Genomic DNA, 17,260 nt, shown 5'->3' on the forward strand with positions numbered 1-17,260 from the left:
GGAAATGGTGACAAGTCTGGCTTACACCCCCACAGTCATTAGGAAGTGGTTTTTTAGATTCTGGTCACGATGAGAATGGACGGAGTTAGTGGCACTACTGTGATGATCACATTCAGGGGCCACCACCATGGCAGCGGCAGAAGCACGGGAGGGGTACAGCTGCAGGTGCTTTAGATGAACCACCCCGAGTAATAAGGAATGAGGAGCAGAAGTAGAACCCAGAGTGACTGGCATGGGCTTTGTTTAAGTCAAGGTTTATCAGTCAGTGACTATCTGATATGTTTAACGGGGAGGGTAAATAGAAACAGACACACAAAAAATAACATTATTAATTCATCCATCCAACTTATAAATTATTGAACATTCACTTTGAAAGAGTGTCTGTTAGGAACAGAAGGAACTCAAAGGTGCATTAAATACGATTCCTACAATAGTTTCTAGGGCCTATAACCCAGGACATGGGGACGATGGCACTGGTTAATGAACACAGGTGGCATGGGTTCAGTGGACACATCTTCGAACCCACTGTGAGGGTGCTGTGATATGGTAAACAGTAGTTCTTAGGAAGAAACTGGAGCATGGAGTAGCGAATCGGGCTAAGATTTATAAACTCATAATTTTCAGAGTACGATGCCCTGGGAGTCAGAATTGTCCAGCAGAACACTTCCCTGCTAGGCTAACCCAAACTAGCTGTTGTTAACCAGTGGCTACAATCCACTCTCAGCTACTCTCAGGCTTACAGAGGGCATTGTTGAGGTTGCAGGCTGCCAGTATGCTTGAAATACTGATTTTCTTACACCCCTTAATACCCTTCCAAATATGTCAGATTCCTTGTCCAAAGCTCAGGGAAGTGTAGCTAGCTGAGAGATCAGGAATCCAATGCAGGATTTAAAGCATCTGGGGCCAACAGCAGTGAACAAGTCTTACAAGGGTAAGACTTCCTTCTGCCTTGCCCAAACCAAGTCACTATTCACATTATAGCAGGGCACAGGTAAAGATAGATACTTGGTCCTTCAAGTCTCAGCAGAAAAGTCTCCTTGGGAACACCCACCCATTATTCTCCACTCCAGTGTCCTGTTCCAATTATCAAACTGTAACTTTGTTATTCTGCCTTTGCACAATATTTCCCTTCTTCCTGTCCTTGCTCATAATATGAGAATCAGGAGGATATGAATTAATCCGCGGTATCTTTGGTAGTGGAACAAAGTAGGATCAATAAGCACATGCTGAGTCACTAAGTTAAATGGTGATGGTAGGAATGACTTGCTATGACTCGGCTGTTTTTGCTAGTGTTTTAAGCATGCTGAATACAGTAGCTTTCATAAATTCTTTCAAATCTGGGAAACCCAACTTACACATACATATTGTCATTTTTTCCAAGTTATATGCATGGATGTTGAAGAAAAGAGAAGCTAGTAAGGGACTGACATATGAGCCTCCCTGGATAGTTCATCTTTGCCCTGTACAAATCTTTAGGGGTGTTCAAAGGTCAAATTCCCTCTCTGTCTCTGTCTGTCCTCATCTATCTCTCTCTGTCTGTCTGTATGTCTCTGTATGTGTGGTGGGGTGGTAGGTGTGTTGCATGTATGTATATATTCATGTGTCTTGTATGTGTGTGCATGTTCATGTGTGTATGTGCATGTTTGTATGTTTGTAATATGTTTCAATATATGTTTCTCATATGTGTATATGTATGTTTCTGTAGATGTGTGAGTGTGTTTCTATTGTGTGTTTGTAATGTGTATGTGTTTCTGTGTGTATTTTGTGTACATGTGCATGTTCTGTTCATGTGTATGGGTTGTAAGGTGTGTGTATGTGTTTTTTGTGTGTACATGTTCATGTGTACATGTGTGTGAGCATGTGTGTTTATGTATGTGTGTTTTGTGTGTGTATGTTCATGTGTGTATGTGTGCTTGTGTGTATGTTTGCAGTATGTGTTTGTTTCCTTCCATATGTGTATGTTTACATGTGCATGGAATCAGCCCCAGATGTTGCTCCTCAAAAGCTGCTTACCTTGCTCTTTGAGGCAGGGTCTCTCATTTTCTCTGGAGACTCACTGATTCGCTAGGTTGGGTGGCCAGTGAGTCACGGTGGTTGGCATGTCTCAACCTTTCCAGAAGTGGGGTCACAAATACAGTAATTATGCCACTTTTTACATGAGTTCAGAGAACCAAACTCAGGTCCACTTGCTTGTATGGAAAGCCTTTCACTATCTGAGATGTCTCTCCCCAGTCCCCTCTTCATTTTTACAGAGACTTATTTAAACCAGGTTTGCCTCTAACTCACTGAGGGTAATCATTGACCTTAGTCACTGGGGATGACCCTGACCTTACCTCTACCTCCAAAGTGCTCAATGGTTACATGTATGTGTCATCACATACATAGCTTAGGAGGTGCTAGGGATGGAACCAGGGTCTCTGTGAAGTTAGACAAGTGCTGTTCCAACTGATCCACATCCCCAGCTCTAGTCTAATCCTCCCTTCCCAAAGCAACAAGTTTCTATGCTTGGAAAGTGATGCTTGTTTGTTTGCAGAGGCATCTACTCAAGGACAACGTGGGGTGGGAGGTACATGACAGTGCACGGCTCGGGGAAGCATCTGCATGGAAGCTATGCAGGGTCTTCATCAAGGCCATGGCTGAACTTCAGTCCTCTGCAGGTGCAGGGTTTAGACCTTCTGGGAATACACACCTCAGATTTTCCAGGACTGGAACAGAAGCCAACTGAGAATGTCACAGGGGTTAGGGCAATCAAGTTCCTTAGGAGCTGCCAGTAGGAGATAGAGGAATATGGAGGGACAGACTTGGGACTCCTGTTTTCTAATCATCTCTGCCAAATATTCACCTTTGAATTCTTGCTGGACTTCAGAACAGGGTCATTGTTTAATCACCTAAATTCTACTGCCATTGGTCTCTCTTTGGTTAGTTCTTACTTCTTTAATTTGTTACTTTTCTATTACTATCATAAAGCACAATGACCAAAGAAACATGTAGAAGAAAGAGTTTATTGGGGCTTATGGTTGCGGGAAGCTAGAGTCCATGACAACAGAGCAGGTACGGTAGACGTGATAGCTGGAGTAGAAACCAAGGTTCAAATTTTAAATGGCAAGGACAAAGCAGAGGGGGAGGGGGCAGCACTAGGTGAGTCTCTTCACTCTCAAAGCCAGCCCTCTAGTGACATGATTCCTATAACAAGGCCACACCTCCAAACCTACACAATGCCTCCCCAATGGGCACTTCGTGTTCAAATGTTGGAGACTATGGGAAACAATTTACCCCTCCGGCTTCCAAGGTCTTAGAAAACTGACCCCAGAGAGCCAGTAATCTGACCCTATTGACCCAAAGCCAGAATTCACTTTCTTTGTGTCTCAATAGCTGGCAACAGCACTCAGGAGAAGATTCGAAGCTTTTACTGCCCACTGAAGGCTTGAAGTGAAATCTTCATAAGGCAAATGAACCCATTCCTGGTGCTGATCCTTCATGTCTGAGGCAGCAGACGGTGCTTGGCATTTTGAGGTAGTGAGGTAGGTGTTTTATTTTCACTCAGTGATTTGGTATTGCCTTTTTTTTTTTAATAAAAAGACAATCTATTTGAATCCCTCTGACATGGCCCCAAGGAGAACCTGGTCTAAGCACTGTTTCTTTGTTATCAAGCAATGAATAGATGGGAGGCTCCCATTTTTTTTCTGCCTAATCCTTGTCTTGTTGGAAGCAGGTGGTAAGGAATGAGGTTGGGGCCCTCTGGGCGGGGGTTGGGAGAGGATGACTTTCTTAGGTTCATGGTTTGGTGCTATCTAACTGTGAGTCTGGACAGATTAGCTTCCTTCTATATAACAGGGAAATATATTGTCCTTTTCAGGGTTACAGAGAGGAATGGATGGGATAACGGGTTCGGGGAGGCTGGCCAGAGTAAAGGCTCGGTATGTGTTAGCACTGTTCATCCTCAGCATGAGATGGATCCGCACACGGGGTGTTTGGAAAGGAGACGCATGCGCCCATAGATTTTTGTGTGTCTGTTTTCAAATATCACCATACATCCTGCTGAAGGCATGATCTTTGAAATTCTGAGACAGCATGATGGAGGAGAGGGCAGTGAAAAGTAAAATGTAATGAGCCAATCATTGGACAAATCAGGTTCCCTTTTAAAAGTGCAGCTTCTATGTGCTGCAAAGGTAAACTGCTGGGGTGATACAGTTTCAACACACTGGAGAAGGGCGATAGGTTATATAAGTAATGATTTCCTTCCAGGACAAACAGGTGCCGGGAAGCTGGCGCTCTCATATTTACTATGCAGAGCTGCTGGATACTTCATTCCTTTTCCGTAAGCAAACAGAAATTAAATAACATTTACTCTCCGACTGGAAGTCAGTCAGCCGAATCCCCTGAAGCCTGCCCTTCCCTGCCCCCACAGCCCATGAGCAACTGTCTTGCCTCTGGCTCAGAGGGTGCAAGAGAATAGACCTTATATTCTATTTCATTTAACCCACATCTCTCTTTCTAGATGCCACCATGCTGGGGTTAAATGCAGTCCTTCCAGTAATATGAAAGCTAGGCAGTGTAAAGTCATCCTGGGGTCCTTGGGTTAGCTGGCTTCAGCACCTCCTTTATCCAGATCACTGCCGATGGTGGCTTCATGCCAGCCTGACCCATACAATATGCTGGGTTCCCACCAGGCTGGCCCATGCTGTGTCCTTGCTCCAGGCCTGTTTCTCACTTTCATGTCTGGTTAGGTTTGCAACTCCCTGCCTTTTGCCCTTGTTTATGTCACACTCAGATGGTCCTATTCGTAGTAAGCACAGCCCCACCCACTCTGTGCTTTACAAATGGATCTTCCACACAGAGAGAGACTCAGTCTCTCATGTGAATGTGGAAGTCATCCGGTACAATGATGTCCTACAGGTCTATCCCAGGCAAACTGCTCCAGAGGTCACAGAGCAGAAAGACAGGGTTAAATTAAAATGTTTAGATCATATAACTTTAAAACAAATTAGAAAACATGGTTTGAGAAACAAGACAAAACAGAAGAGGAAAGTATAAGCCATTTAGGAGAAGGTATAGTTAAGATGAAGAGACACCATAGCATCGAAATTCTCAGCCATGCTATGTGCTATGCCTCTCTCTCTCTCTCTCTCTCTCTCTCTCTCTCTCTCTCTCTCTCTCTCTCTCTCCTCTCTATGTATGTGTGTGTGTCTCTGTCATTCTGTGTATGTCTCTGTGTCTGTGTCACCATGTTTCTGTCTCATCCGTGTCTGTGTCTCTCTGTGCTTCTCTGTCTCTCTCTTTCTCTGTGTTTGTGTGTATGACTCACTGTGTCTCTGTCTCTCTCTACATGTTTCTATCTCTCTGTCTCTTTCTGTCTCTGTATCTCTATCATCTGGCTCATTTTCTCTCTCTATTCCTCCCCATCCCTCCGTCCCTCTTATTGTCATTGGTTGTCCTGCTTAGAGGAGGTGATGAAGACAAGATAGATTCGCAACAGTGAGTGTCCAGGCAGGTCTCCTGGAACCACAAGACACACTCACTTTCATGGGAGACATAGGGGCACAGTCAACCAGATAGTGGCTTCTGGACAAAGTACTCACAGGTACAGAAGAGGCATCATCAACAGGTGGCCATATTAGGTTTTTCTGACTGTGACGTGCTGACACATAGTGTTTCCTTAAGAACCAGGGTAGTGTTGTCAGGGGTCATGTGTCCTATGGACATTATGCACACACTACTTGTTCTACCACCCTCTGAGCAAAGATCACATACATGCTCTGTATGCTAACTACCACACACCTTGAATCCTGCTTATTCATATCAAGCTTTTGCCAGCTGCTTATTTACAAAACTCTAAGGGTTTGCCTGTATTTTAAAAACTATAAACTTGCTCATATTAATGGGAACCACAACAATGCTTATCTGTTAAAACTTTTATTTTTCATTGCTTTATGAAGGACAATTAATGTTTAATAGAGAAGGTTTAATAGAGAAGGTGTGTGAAGGTTAAGAGAAAGAGGAACAGAAAGACAAGACATCCAACAGCATGGCTGGGAATTCTTAGAGAGGAATCTCAGAAAGTGAGACAGACTCAAGCATGGGCACGTGATTCTCAAGGAAGAGCATCCAAAATCTGGCCATTTCACTGGATGCTATAGACTGAGCACGATGGAAGGCAGTGCCTCTAATGAAGCATCAAGAAATACTCCAGGGGGATGTTGAGATCCCACAGCATCCTGGAGATAACAGAAATGGAGACTCAGAATACGGGACAGCAATAACCACAGCAAATATCACACCTGGGGAACAACGTTCTTTGCTCATGCTACTGTGGAGGTCATAGCTCCCACTCACAGCCATGCTGTAGACTCGGCCGTTCAAGATTCTCATTCCAGAAGGAAGCTGAAAATTGTAACACCTGGACACTGGGTCCTGGATGCATGAAGAATTAGGTGGGAAGAACTGGGTCTTATGGGAGATAAACCAGAACAATTCACAAAGATCTGGTCACCTAATGACACATGCCATAAATCTGAAGTATTTCATCAAAACTCTAATTCCTACTTCTAGTTTATAGCCGGTTCATAGCATTGAAGTCATATATTCTGGTGATTTGAAACCTATTTAGATATGATAGACACACTGACAGGCTGGAAATCTACTGGTCTCCTAAAGGGGGTTATAATAGTATATGTTCTTGGCATCTATAGATGGACAAATAACTTCTTTTTGGTAAACTTATATATTTACTCAGTCTCATGAGAGAAATGGTTACTTAATAATAAAACTATACATCTTTGGGATCGTCTTTGTATTCATTCTTTTCATAACATCTTACTTTAAGTCCTTCAGCATACTCCGATGACTTTATCTTCAAACTTCACCTGTTTGGTGTCTTTCCCTCTATGTCAAGACAAAGCAACCGTTAGTCTCTTCTCTGCATCCATCTCATAACCCTCAGACTAATTATTGATGTGCATTATGTGTCTATTAATATCCCTCTAGTGATATAGCCATACAATATATTCTATTCCACAATAATTTAAAAGTCACAGCAACAGGTAGCTTGTTTTACTTCCTTTGTTACACATAATGACAGATACTGAGTGGGCACAGAATGTGGGGTATGATACAAGTCCATTGTATTGAGCTGAGACAGAGACCTCGCAGCCACATACAAGCCTACCAAAGAAGATAGACTCTTCTTTTTTTTTCCCTTTCCCGGTTTCCGGGCAAACATCCCCCTAATCCTTCCCCCTCCCCTTCTTTTTGAGTGTTCCCCTCCCCAATCTCCCCCCAACAATCACGTTCACTGGGGGTTCAGTCTTAGCAGGACCAAGGGCTTCCCCTTCCACTGGTGATTTTACTAGGATATTCATTGCTACCTATGAGGTCAGAGTCCAGGGTCAGTCCATGTATAGTCTTTAGATAGTGGCTTAGTCCCTGGAAGCTCTGGTTGCTTGGCATTGTTGTTCATAAGGGGTCTCGAGCCCCTTCAAGCTCTTCCAGTTCTTTCTCTGATTCCTTCAATGGGGCTCCTATTCTCAGTTCAGTGGTTTGCTGCTGGCATTCGCCTCTGTATTTGCTGTATTCTGGCTGTGTCTCTCAGGAAAGATAGACTCTTCACAGACAGTTGTAGAGAGCACACTTCTGGGGTATGTATAATTCGCTCAGTACTGGTGGACTGTCCATTTAAATAGTTTGTCACATCGATAACCTGTGACCCACAGAGCTTCATGGGAACTGTGTTTGGAACTCAGACCACCAGTTGGTGTGGAGGAGATGTAGAAATTTGGGGACTGAGGACACAGGTCCTGTGATATACTGCTGAAGCTGTAAGGTTTCGTTCCTGGATCTGTGAAAACCATGAAAGGATTGAGGAAGGTCACCAGACATGACTCTGGTCATGCAACATTTCCAACAGCTCATGTGCTGAGTCTTTCCAAATACCTGTATTGTCCCCTCATTATGAATTTCTCTTCTATCAATTTCTGCAATTGATAAATGAAAGCTTTAAAATTAAGATATCAAAATAGCACCCATTTTTTCCTTAGTATCTTTGTGTGAGTTCCTTTTCTATTTGTTAAACCAGGTTAGTATGGCAATATTGCTGCTCTCTCCTCTCCCTGGCACTGGACTACATACACACATCTTTCGTCTACCATAGACATTGTAGTCAAGTTGTGCGCTCTCCATCAGTCACATTTATTGATGGATGTCTGCTTAGCTATTAGTGAAGGTTACCTGTATTATATTATTCTGCAGTTTGCTGAGAGAGGAATCCTTTAAGATGAACATACCACTGCAACTGCCTCTGTCAATCAAATCCAGCACTCTCATGGAGCATGGAGCTTGCGGCATATGACTAAGCCTCTGAGCACTGTAAGAGTTAACCCTCCTCCCTGTATTATTTGGAGGAGAGCAGATTGGATGAGTAGCATCAAAGACCTAGCAAAAGCATAAATGCCCTTGAAGGGCAAGAAAGAAGCATGGAAAGGTGAGCCAGATGAGTCTGCACTCATTCCTTCGTGTACTCAGACAGTCTTCGGTCACAGAGCTCAGAATAGCAGTGGCTTTTACAAACTAATTGTACCTTTTGGGGGAACCAGCAAATAAATCATGAAATACATCTGTCTTTATTTTGAATGACATTCTTGTTTGAAATATTGGAAGAAAGGAATGTGTGGTAAATAATAAAAACTCACAGACGGTCATGTAATAAAAGAAGGAAATGTAAGACCCTTTTTTATACCTATATAAAGAAAATATCTGGACAAATGAATGTTTTAAGTACGGTAAACTAAAAGGAAAACCATGGGTACCAAATAGATGCAAAATCTAGAGGTTGGTGAGATTTTGGCAACCAAAATAGAAGAAAAGAGAGAGGTGCTGGCACTGAGCTACCTTAAATGTGTGTGTTTTGATAACCAGTGCCATCACAGCAGCAGAACTCGGAAGCTGGCAGACTGGGAAACACAGAAGCAGCTCCCACAGCAGACAACAGTCACTATTGGTCATCAAAGTCTCAATAAACAAATGAAACAAGACTAAGATTACAAGAGTAGTTCATTTGTATTTGGCTGAGTGAGAAAACACCCACTTTCATGCATTGTAATCAAAAGGAATGATAACAGTCCTTTGAAACACTGTTTTGCAATATACATTAAAATATAAAATATTACAGCTTTAAATCTACCTGAAGTGCAAGGAAAGAGCTATTTGCAGGAAACAGGGTCCCACAGTTAGGAATCAAACACATCTGTCATAAAGGAAGGGCAGAGACGTAAGGAGGCACATACATACACAAATACCTGCACACACAATAACTTAATGACTACACATACAACCTTATGATTGGAATATTGTTTGTTGTCATACCCATACATTCTATGATGCCATGCCCCTGGGAATGACATGCACATTTTCAGTGCATCAAAAAGGAAATATTTAAATTGTAACAGAGTATACAATACTATATGACCATAAATATTAAACCTTAGAACTATAAGAATTACCTTTGATATAACTGCCAAAGTGAACTACCTTCAGAAAAAAAGCAATGATTGAATTAATGGTCTGTGCCTCAGACTTTTCATATGTTCGAGAAGCTTCATACACTGGAGATACATTGCATTATTTGTCAAATAAAATTCAACTTGAAAGTTGCTTTCACTGTTAAAATTCACTGGAGTAATTATACTTATTTTCTTCCTTTAAAAATACACTTTCAAAAGAACTCAATGTTTCTACCCAGTGCTAATCAGAGGTGGAGGGGAGAGAAATGGCCCACCTTCTGAAAGAACTTTGATCTAATTAAGCAACGCTGATAGGCAGGCCCACTCTCTGTGCCTTCCAACTTTGCCAAGAACACAAAGAAGACAGAAGTTTGCATATATATTTAATAATGAAAAAACAAATTAAAGAGAATTCTTTGAACTGGGACATTTGAATCTCAGTGACAGCTGCCAGATTCAAATGTGAGGTGCTCTGCCTTGGGCTGCACACCTCCGTCCCCCGAACCTCCCTACGCTGTCACCCAGCCCTCAAGTCATCACCACAATTAACTGATGCTATGTGTGTTCTTCACTTTGACCATGGTCAGCTTATGGGATGAGGCCACTCGGTGATATGCCTTCAAAGCTCTGAAGCAAATGCCAGAGAGTGCCACACTGACTTTTAGCTCTTGTTTGCTCTTAGGCCCACAAGGCATTCTAACACTGGAGGAAAGGCTCAGATGGCCTCAGTCAACTAGACCAAAAAGTTTCTGCCAGGCCATTCAGGACTGAAGAATTAGAGTTGTCACATCACAGAGGCCCTTGGGGAAAAACAAGTGGTCCCACTGTCCTTCAGGGCCTTCTGTAAACTGTTCACTGCCGAGAATGAGTCCAAGAAAGGTGAGTTCTGCTTCTGCTACAGAGACATTCTCCTACAAGTTTCTCTGGCCTCCTCAACTGTGGGGTAAAATTGCTACCCACTGGTTTTTATAAAGGATGTTGTGAGTTTGGTAGTACCTTTTGTCTGACCTTGAGTGGGAAAATTTGAGTTTGATAGGCCAGCCCTGACTTGGGTTGATGGTTCCTGGGGACATGATCCCCCTGAAGGCCTGGAGGTAAGTTGCTAGCCCTCGGATTTCCATGGTCAACCTTCGCACTAAGTGGATGCATTGCACAGTTATAATAAGCATAATATTGTCATGTTCTGGCAAAGTGCTTGAGGTGGACGTGTTTGTGTTCAAAATAACCTATATTAGCCTTTTAGTACATCACTGGGAAAAGTGAAGACCCGGGTTTTGTCAGGGATTGGTTTCCTTGCCTACCCAAGGTACTTAGTCTGAAGGAAGCCTGGGTGTTGGTTCCACAGAGCTACACAACCTTCATCCACATTGCTTTCTGCTAACTGTGACTGTGGCCCAGTGGATACCACCACAGTCCATTTGAAATGACCGTCTTTGCTGGTCAGGTTTTGTGTTGCTGCCCCGGACAGCTTTCTAGCCTCTCTGGGCACAACAGGTGGGCTTCGTGCCTCTGTCTAGATTTCAACCTGCACTGAGCAACTTGTTTCTGACATGTGGGAATCCTCTCCAGCTTATGCAAAGGACGTTCTATGCTTGCTTCCATTCCTCTGGGGACATGGGAAAAGTGGTCTTTCTAAACAGAAGGAATCTTTGTGATAGAAATCAGAGAATGGGTAATGAATAGAGGAGTCTAAGACAGAACTTTCTGGCAGGGATAAAGGTCTGTCTAGAAGACAGTTACATAAGGTACTAGGTAAAAACATTATTAGGCTGTAAGGTGAGGGTCCCTGTCTGGTGCTGTAAATTAATCAGAAAAGCAATCAGACATGGTGGGGCCCTCTAACTTATCACTAAGGATGGCATTGGCCCTTATTGAGTTTGAGTGCACAGCAAGGGGGGAGTGGTCTCTCCTTCACATGGTGCTCCAATGTTATAAACCATGAAGCAGTGAGTCCAGTGCCACATGTCAACCAGAATGAACATACTCCACTTTGTCTGCTGAATGCTGTCCTTTCTGATCTCTGGTTTTAGTTTAGACCACTGTGCGCATCCTATGGCTGCAATTAATGTGTGTGTGGGATGAATTAGTGAAGTGATGCCGGAGGGAACAGAGGACAGGGCTCTGGGCTACAATAGTCTTGCTCTCCACAGAACCAACTGCAGAATCCCGCTGGCCCACTTCCATTTGGGTCTTGCCTTTCTTGTTCTTTAGGTTCTGTGTCAAGATGCTTTCTGGTGAGGAGGCAGAGTTTCTCTTGTCACAGGTGTGTGGGTGGGGGTAGGGAGGGAGGGAGGGAAGGAGAGAGAGACAGACAGACAGACAGATAGAGAGAGAGAGAGAAAGAGAGAGAGAGAGAGAGAGAGAGAGAGAGAGAGAGAGAGAGAGAGATGGAGAATGGATGCTGGGTAAGAGTGCAGGCTGTATGGCATTCATTACACGTGTGTTTGAAGAGTTGTCCTTGTGGTGGCTTCTGGGAATTTGAAGCTATGCCAAGAAAGTGACAGGGATACAGAGTACTGTCAGTGCAATCATCAAGTTCTCCTCAAGTAATATTTTCTCTGTGCCTAAAGCTTTGAGAAGCCTTTGAACTACGAATACTTAGTTGCTTATGCTGCAGGCCTGGAGTGAAGTCCCTTGAACAAAAGAGGTGAGCCAGTCAAACTGGAGAAAGGAGCTCCTCCTCACACCCCAGTTTGAGGAGTGAGGCCTCTCCTCTCTCCTCAACACTGAGTCAATAGTGTAGGATCTTTTCATTTCCTTCTAGTCAACTGGTTTGCAAAACTTTAAAGCAGGGGCACTAGCTCAACTGCCCTTCTCAGCATAATTCTAGAATTAGCTCTGCTGGGTGAGTGAGCCAGCATTTTGTGTAGCTTGGAGCATCAACCTCCCCTTCCTTCATTAGCATGAGTCAGTTCACTGGCTCATTCCTCAGACATTAAGTACAGCCACAGTGACACAAACAAACAAACAGAAGGATGTCAGCTAAGAGGCAAAGTGGTCTATATTCATTCTAGCCAACAGCATTCAGGTCTCACCAGCAGATGGGAATATGTTTAGGCCAAGAAAATCTTCAACTATGTAAAGCTTGTTTGTCTCTTTATACTTGGCTTGATAGAAAGAACCAAGGTCCACCTCTGACACAGTGCCTCAGTGAGACCTGTTAGGGTACAGATGAAGGAAAAGACTGAGGAAGTTTAGCACCGGGAGGCTTTCCTACCCCAGGTCAAGTCCCAGATGTTTGTGTTCTTGTTAGAGGTGGGACCTGCCTTTGTTTCTGAGTTTTGCAGTCAGTGTAGCAAAGGTAGACATGGGATTAAGAACATGAGTCAGAGAAACCACTCTCCTCCTTTATCGACATTTCTAATATCAAACAGTATTTCTTTTTCAAACCCAAACAAATGGACGCTGGATCTTAGCATAGGTGGGGTGGGGACAGCAGCTGAGTCGCTCTCAGGCTCCGCAAAGGATATTGGATTTTCACACACGGTAGCGTTTCAACGCTTCTTGAATATAATGGGGTGGAGGAAGTTAGGCAGAAAATGAAGGACGAAGTGATAAAGGAAGAAACAGGAAGAGGCTCAAGCTTGGGCTGGTGGCGAGAGTATATTATAAACAAATCCCATAATCCAGCCTGGTTCTTCCAAGGCTTCAGAATAACAGTGACAACTACAGCTTAGGAAGAAAGCGAACTACAGTCCACTGAGCCATCTCTAGATACTGGGTCAGGAGCAGACTACCCTGGTGGTCTGTTATTTATGCTCCCCAACCCAGCATGTTACTCGGCATGTTTTGGCGTCCCTGTGCAAAAGAGAAGTGCACAGGCACATGAGCTCAGCGGTAGGAGAGCCTATAGCGCTGGAACAGAACACCCACGTTCTAAAGCTGAGGAGAGGCCCAGAAAGTCAGTGGTCTCACCCCAAGGCCACATATCCAGTGAGAGAACGTGGTTATGATATCATAATACTAGAGATACATTTTCAGTTTTGGTGAGGAGTCAGATACGGGACATCTATTCTAGAATATGAACAAATGACTCCAATGGTTCAACTTCCTAACTTATCATCATTTGTCCAGTCTTACTGATATCTGAGTTAGAAAGGAAGGCGCCACATGCAAGATGTGTCATCCTTCCCTATTTTCTTCCCACCCAGTGGTTTCTATCCTGCACCAGGGCAGCGTAGAGCTGTTACTTGCTGTATTCATGAGATGCAATCCTGGTTGATTGTTGCAAATATACTAAGCTGTAGTCTTTAGAGAGTGAAGAAGCTCAGAGTTCAGGTACTAGACTTAAAATCGCAACGGCATCTGTTCCAGCAAGAACTGGGGTAACTGGGGTACTACAGCTTCTCTGGAAGACTGAAGGGCTTGTAAATAGTATGGAAGGATTTCTTGTTTTTTTCAAGGAGAAGAGGGTTTATTGGGGGAAAGCAGGGAAGAGGAGAGGAAGGAGGGGCAATGAGGAAGGAAAAGGCACAGTTTATTTTTCTCACCAGAACACACATTTAAACCTTAGAAGTCTGAATATTGGAATACGTGGCTGTTTTCTTATATCTCAACTTGAACATCAGGAGTCAAGAACTTCCAAAACCAGCACAATGTATGTAATGAGGTGACTGATTCCATGCTTCCTGCCTTTGTTGAAGAAATCAACATTGTAGTTGACAGAAAAATGGAACACTGAGATCCCACAGCAGGGCTCCCAAACCACCTGTTGCCTTCGTGGTCCAGTATTTTTTTCTCTTGATGTACCACCACTTTCATGCTCTGGGACATTGCTTATAATGCATCATCTGTGCTAAAAGTTTTTATGTTGCCTCTGTCACCCTGCAAGGTTTGGGACATTTTCTGGAACCTGGTAAGCCATAGAAGGACATCACCAAATATTTCCTAATCCTTGAAGACACTGCCTCCCAGTGAGCCTCTTTGTGCCAGTCATGGTCCCGGTACATCCACTGTTTGCATGTGTCTGGAGATACTCATGTGTGCTTTATCCCTCTATTCCTATATTACTTCATCACAGTCTTTGCCTGAACAGGTCATGGCTCACAGGAGGTGTGTACGGGCCATGGTTGTATGAGGCAACTCAGGGGATGTGCACATGTCTTGGCATGCCTGGTGGAAAGACTCTCCTCGTAGGCAGCACAGGGAAGCTGGCCAGTGAAGGATTCTTGCTACTTCGATGCTATTTCTGCTCAGCTATGGTAAGTCTCTACTTCTATTAGGAAACAGTGAGGGCAAATGTGCATTGTGTACCCCCACCTCCAGCATCACCATACCCTTCATTTTTGTAGTGGTCAAGTCACTACCTCTTTTCTTTTCCTAGTCTTCTTTCTGCTTAGTGTTAAGAAAAGACACTTAGAATTAATAAAATTCAGATAGGTATAGCCAACAGATCAAGCCAGTGTCCCTAATCCTATGAAATCCTACCGTGTTTTCCATGATGCTGGGCATGGGATAATTAATGCACTAACCACTATTCACAAGATTCTATGGAACTGTAACCTACCACTGCAGTGACTGGGGAGCAGACATTTTTTTCTTTAGTTCTAATGTATTAAAATCTTAGGACCTGTGTGTGGTTAGTGGCTGCCATCCTGGACAGCTCAGCCATGCAGCAAGTTGTACTAATTAATGCCTGCCCCTAAGACTTTCTGCTTTATCCTTCTAACCAGTCAGACCAAACACTCAACACCAAAATATACTGATGGAAAACACTAGCTTTACCCAGGAAAGGGATAAACAGACGAGCTACATCTCGCCCAGGCTGTCTTTGGGAATCTCCTGCTTTGAGCGCGTCTCATTTTCTGCCTCCCTTCGCTCATCCTGACCCCACCCCCACAGGTTGTTAAGTGCTGTAGAGATTCAGAATTGATGGATCTGAGCAGGATTCATCCATAACTCTCCAAGAAACTGGAAGAAAACCAATTTTCCCCATTTGCTAATGGCATCAGTTCTGTCTCCTAAATGAAACATTTATTTTAGAACTTTACACATAAGCTTATGATTAAAAAAGCAACGTTGTTCATCTAGGTCTTCTGCTCTTCCTGGCCTTATCACAACCTCATTCAATAGAGGTGAAATTGGTTTTGTTGTAAAGACCCGTATTGGGCTCTGCTTCTGAACATATAAATGGCATTTTCCTCAATTCGTGATATTAATTTAACATATATTTCACCTAAACCATATTTTCCAGTGTTAAAGATTTTTTTCTGAGGCCATCCAAATTTTCCAGGCTCAATATATTACACCCTCATTTGAAAACAACGGCTCACTAAATTTTGAGTTGTTCTGGGTAATTTAAAAATGTGACACTCTGGAAAGTACTGTAAAGAACTAAGTATCAAGATCAATTCATCATCAGTCACTTCTTGAAAGTTATAGTTTTCTAAGTAAAAGAAATAAAACTTCACAGCTGAACATACTGGTCTAAATTAAAACATATCCAAATCGCTATGAAAAGTTTTCTTTGTCTCCTAAGCAAACAATAGGAAGGGGAGCGCCCTCATGTTAGGATAGTCAGAGCCCAGTATTCCCTGTGTCCTTCGTGATAAGATAGTTGAAAAGCCTTTCATCCCCAGGAAAGACTATTCATATAACTTAGTCTAAAGGACAGCAGCTCTGCGTTATCGGACCAACATTTCAGCTCATTTTCAGCTTTTATTATCTCCGTACTCTGAGATGGAATTTAATAGATGGTTGGAACAGCTATAACATGACATTAAGCAAAGAACATGTCAGTGGCATCCATGGCCCCAGCAAAGATGGGAGCTCCAAAACATAAATCAAAGGAAATAGAAGAACATCTTATACGGAAAGGACAGCAGTGATCCTGCACATCTAAAATATTCTAAATGCCTCAGGGAGCATAAGAAATGTGGCATGCTACGGATAATGATACCCTTCTAGGAAGCCTCGCTCATCTTAGAATCACATATACTTTTCTCAGGTAATAGAATGGCCACCATGATGCCCATCGTTCCAAATTCACATGATTAGCATATCAACAAAGATGTTGAGAAGAAAAATATCCCTTAACTCTTAAATGATCTACAGACTTAGCTTTGATAACATATTGTTACATTTTAAGTTTCAATTGGAGCACCAAATGCAATAGATATTAACAAGCGAAGGAAGTCTAGATTCTATATGCAAATCAGAAATCTGAAACACACTCTGTAATTTGGAATAGACTTGAATTTTTAGAGCAATTTTAAGATCATAGCAAAAGCCAGGGAAATGTGCAGATAATTCTCTTACACAGCTTGCCAGGGACAGGGTGCAAATTCTAAAACCCTCACCAACCAGTGTGTATAAAAATTGCCTTACTAGAGATGGCTTAGAGAAAAGGCATGGGGATTCTGGGGACAGACTTCTTTTCTGTGGTTATCTATATCCCACAATAGGACAGCACTGCATTTTAAATCAAAAGGGAAAAACATATTGGAATCACGAGAGAGCATGACACAGCTGTTATAGGGCAGACACACCAAGCCTGGTCCTTGAGCTCAGATCTGCTTTGGGAAATATCCTAGAAGCTCGGAGAGGTGAGATATACGATTAGGACCTGCATGCTGAGTTCAGGCTGTGTTCCCAGAGTTCATCTACACAAAAGACATATTGAGTGCTCCCAGGGGGGAAATGTGCATGAACTATGCCAAGATCATGTTCCATTCTGCCCATGTTCTTGAAAGCACAGGGAGAGACAGAGAAAGCCTAGGGGTTGCTATGGAGAACAGTGAAAGCCTAGGGGGTTGATGAAGAGGTGA

General features: G+C 43.1%; 1 protein-coding gene across 13 annotated transcripts in view; it reads right to left on the reverse strand.

Annotated features, from left to right (window-relative positions):
* Positions 1-17,260, reverse strand: part of Prkn (parkin RBR E3 ubiquitin protein ligase) — a 1,193,833-nt gene that overhangs the window by 716,106 nt on the left and 460,467 nt on the right. Inside the window, exon 5 of one of the 13 annotated variants that reach the window (XM_063272060.1) lies at positions 7,046-7,834. Coding sequence (XP_063128130.1) covers positions 7,736-7,834 — 99 coding nt within the window. The 3' untranslated portion in view covers positions 7,046-7,735. 13 annotated transcript variants of the gene reach the window in all.

The sequence above is a fragment of the Rattus norvegicus genome, chromosome 1 (genome assembly GCF_036323735.1).
Source record: "Rattus norvegicus strain BN/NHsdMcwi chromosome 1, GRCr8, whole genome shotgun sequence".
NCBI classification, from domain to species: Eukaryota; Metazoa; Chordata; class Mammalia; order Rodentia; family Muridae; genus Rattus; species Rattus norvegicus.